At 42.1% G+C, this 3,018-nt stretch overlaps 1 protein-coding gene across 1 annotated transcript in view; it reads right to left on the minus strand.

Annotated features, from left to right (window-relative positions):
• The window catches only part of CBG11786, a gene marked incomplete at both ends in the record, with an annotated part of 15,577 nt that overhangs the window by 10,535 nt on the left and 2,024 nt on the right, over window positions 1-3,018 (minus strand). The window contains 5 exons of the mRNA XM_045243428.1: window positions 471-680; window positions 784-1,023; window positions 1,679-1,897; window positions 1,941-2,124; window positions 2,434-2,552. Of these exons, the coding sequence (XP_045094625.1) occupies window positions 471-680; window positions 784-1,023; window positions 1,679-1,897; window positions 1,941-2,124; window positions 2,434-2,552 (972 nt within the window). The remainder of the gene's footprint in view (window positions 1-470; window positions 681-783; window positions 1,024-1,678; window positions 1,898-1,940; window positions 2,125-2,433; window positions 2,553-3,018) is intronic.

The following is a 3,018-nucleotide window of genomic DNA, read 5'->3' on the forward strand; positions in this document are numbered from 1 at the left end:
ATTCGAGCTCGGTACCCTACAAAAACAATTTTAGGGGTTTCAAATGTGTTTTTTCTGATAGAATATATTTCAAAATTCTGGATTTTTTCAAATTTTCAAATTTTTTCTATCAGAAAAAGCACATTTGAAAATTCTAAAATTGTTTTTGTTGTCTGAAACCTGTCCGTTCGCCTGTATTGTAACGGTGGCAAAACTTCCGGTCGCGAAATGTCCCGGAGCCCATGAATTGTATGAGCAATAAGAAAAATAGTCGCTGACAAAAGTTTTGGGCTTGTAAAAGCCGGCTTTTGTCGACAAACGCCGGCGTTTCACGCAGCCGAAAAAACGCGGGGTTTTTTTTTGTTTCGTCTTCCACGTGGAAGCTGCAGCCGCGGAGCCAAAAACGTGACAGCCGAGAGCCGGCTTCACGCCGCGCCGCCGGCGTTCAATTTTCCCAGTCCTGCAAAAGTTTCAGAAAATTTTTCCCTTACCTCACTTTCTTGAACCCACTTATTTCCCGGAACTTTCAAAATTTCCATTCCAGTCTCTTCTGCCTGATTCACCGGAGTTTCTGGCATTTTGGGGTCCACTTGAGGCCGATTTTCCTGTCTGAAAATGTAGTCCAACGTCTTGAAAACGTTTTTATGGGTCCAGTAAATTGTATGAGCAATGAGCAGCAAGTCGTGTCCTGTTTCGCCTATCTGGAATGTAGTTATGAGTTATTATACAAATCCTGATAAAGATTAGTATTATTTTAAAACTCGCCTCCAATTCATAATCGATCTGAAATTTGAGTCGGGTGACCGCTTGGAGCATGTTTTTATTGAACCGAATCTCGCGTTCTTGTGACCATCCCATTATAATACAATTCCAGATATCTCTTTCGGTACTTTTGGGTATTCCGATAGGAGATGTGTCCTTATAAAATGGGTCCAAGACTTCTTCAAGTCTACCAGATACTGGATCGTTTGGATGATAGATATTGTAGATTGGAAGATGCTCCGCAGTCTCTCTGAATTTTTCCAATGCTGCCTCGCCACGACGCTAAAAAAGTTTTGTTGAATTCCATACTTTTCGGGAAATTTTTTCGGTGGTTTTTGGTCCCGAATTTTGTCCCGAGACTTTTGTTCGGGAGTTTTCAGGGAAAGGTAGTTTCACAGCATTTATTTTCAAACGAAATTGCTAATTGAAAACACTATCCGGGAAAAACGGGATTCTCGATTTCTTGGGTACGACGGGATAGAACTCGGCGAAATAGAACCGCCACAAAATAGAACTGGGCGGAATAAAACTGCTACAGAATAGAACTCAAAATGCTCTGGAGCGTATTTGCAATTTCCGCTTTATCTCAGGTTTCAGATGAGAAAATTTTCTAAAAAACACATTTTCTGCTAGTAAAATACAATACTGTCTATTCAAAATAATCGCGCGGATGAAAGAGTAAAAAACGTGTAGAGGCGCTGTAGAGACGCAGACATTTCCACTCGTTCACTCGCGCGATTATTTTGAATAGATATTACATTTCACATTCCGATCGGTTCGATGTCGGATCTGCCCCCCGTTTCGAGAAAAACCAGTTATTTTTTTCAGCAGTTCTATTTTGTTGCAGTTCTATTCCGCCGAGTTCTATCCCGTCGTACCCCCCCCCCCCCAAGTCTGGTGAAATCTGAAAATGTTAAACATCTCAGAATAGCATTACCTTTAAATAGCGCCAAAGTGGAGACCCGACGACGAACAACTTATCTACAGATTTTTCGAACTTCAGCTGATCCGTCAACGATTTTTCAGAAAGAATATCGTAACAAATGACAGATCCCAAAGAATGCCCAAATAGGGAAATACGTCCATTAAATTGCCGATGATAACATAGGAATTTGGTGTAGAGGCGATTGATCTCGTCGATCACTTTTTGTTTGACCTACAAATTTGATTTACTTGAATTTCCTAATCTCGCTTCCCACCATCGGTCCGCACTGTTTGCAATTATACATCTTCAAGTCTTTGGTGCAATTCTCGATGTTCACCCAATTGACGGATGGACATTTGTGACTTTCCGTGTCTACATATAGATTGGTTCTCCAGTGAATTGGCATAAAAACAATACAGCTTTGATTTGCAGTGTGACTATTCACACCTTTGTTCAGTCTGAATTGTATAAAAGTGGAAGATGAGAAGTATACTTGCTCATCAAGGTTTCGACTAGAGTGGGGTTGGCAACGGGGCTCGCAATAGCGGGGCGGGGATCAGGGTACCCGATTAGGCTACACTGAAAATTTCAAGTCAATTGGTCCATTCAGTTACGCGTAACTACGAAAAGTATGCCGCCTCCCGTGGCGGGGAACGCCCCTTTTCGCCCCCAAGCCAACCCAAGAGCTATAGTTGGGCCTGTTTCGAGCAACTTGGATTTAGTTCTACACCCCAGTCGCAACCTTCCGTGGCGAGAAAACAACTCACCCCTGTGCACCGTCCACAACACTTTGAACGTTTCCATTATTCCATATCCCATGAACCACAAAAACCAAGTGATCCACTTTCGAATGATTTTCATTCCAGGTAGCTTTCTCTCGATAGTGCTGAAAGATATGACATTTTTTATAGAGCGATTCATGCGCTTATGTGGCGGCGCGGCACTTGCAAAGTATTGTAGGCAAATTGCAAATCTCGAGAGTCCGGATGCAAATGGTGTTCACACAGCGCATTACAATCCATAGTTTCATATTCATGGTGGCTTATAATTACCCGCACAAAAGTTTATCCTACCACAAAGTTTGAATGAGGCGTTGTACTGCGCTCAAATTTGGATTGCAACATTTCAGCTAATTCCTATCAACTTTGAGCTAAGTTATCACTCGTCAAAAATACTTCACCAACTTTCAGTGCAAATTAAACATCTTCTAACAGAAACCTAACTAAGGCGTTTCGGCCGGTCGAAAATCGCCGACCGCCGACCGACAGCCGATCGTTTTCGTGCATTTGATTCAAATCAGAACAGTGTCGTTCTCGAACAAGTATAGAGCGATTCAGAACAAGACAAAATCG

The sequence above is a fragment of the Caenorhabditis briggsae genome, assembly GCF_000004555.2.
Source record: "Caenorhabditis briggsae complete genome, chrIII, whole genome shotgun sequence".
Lineage (NCBI taxonomy): Eukaryota > Metazoa > Nematoda > Chromadorea > Rhabditida > Rhabditidae > Caenorhabditis > Caenorhabditis briggsae.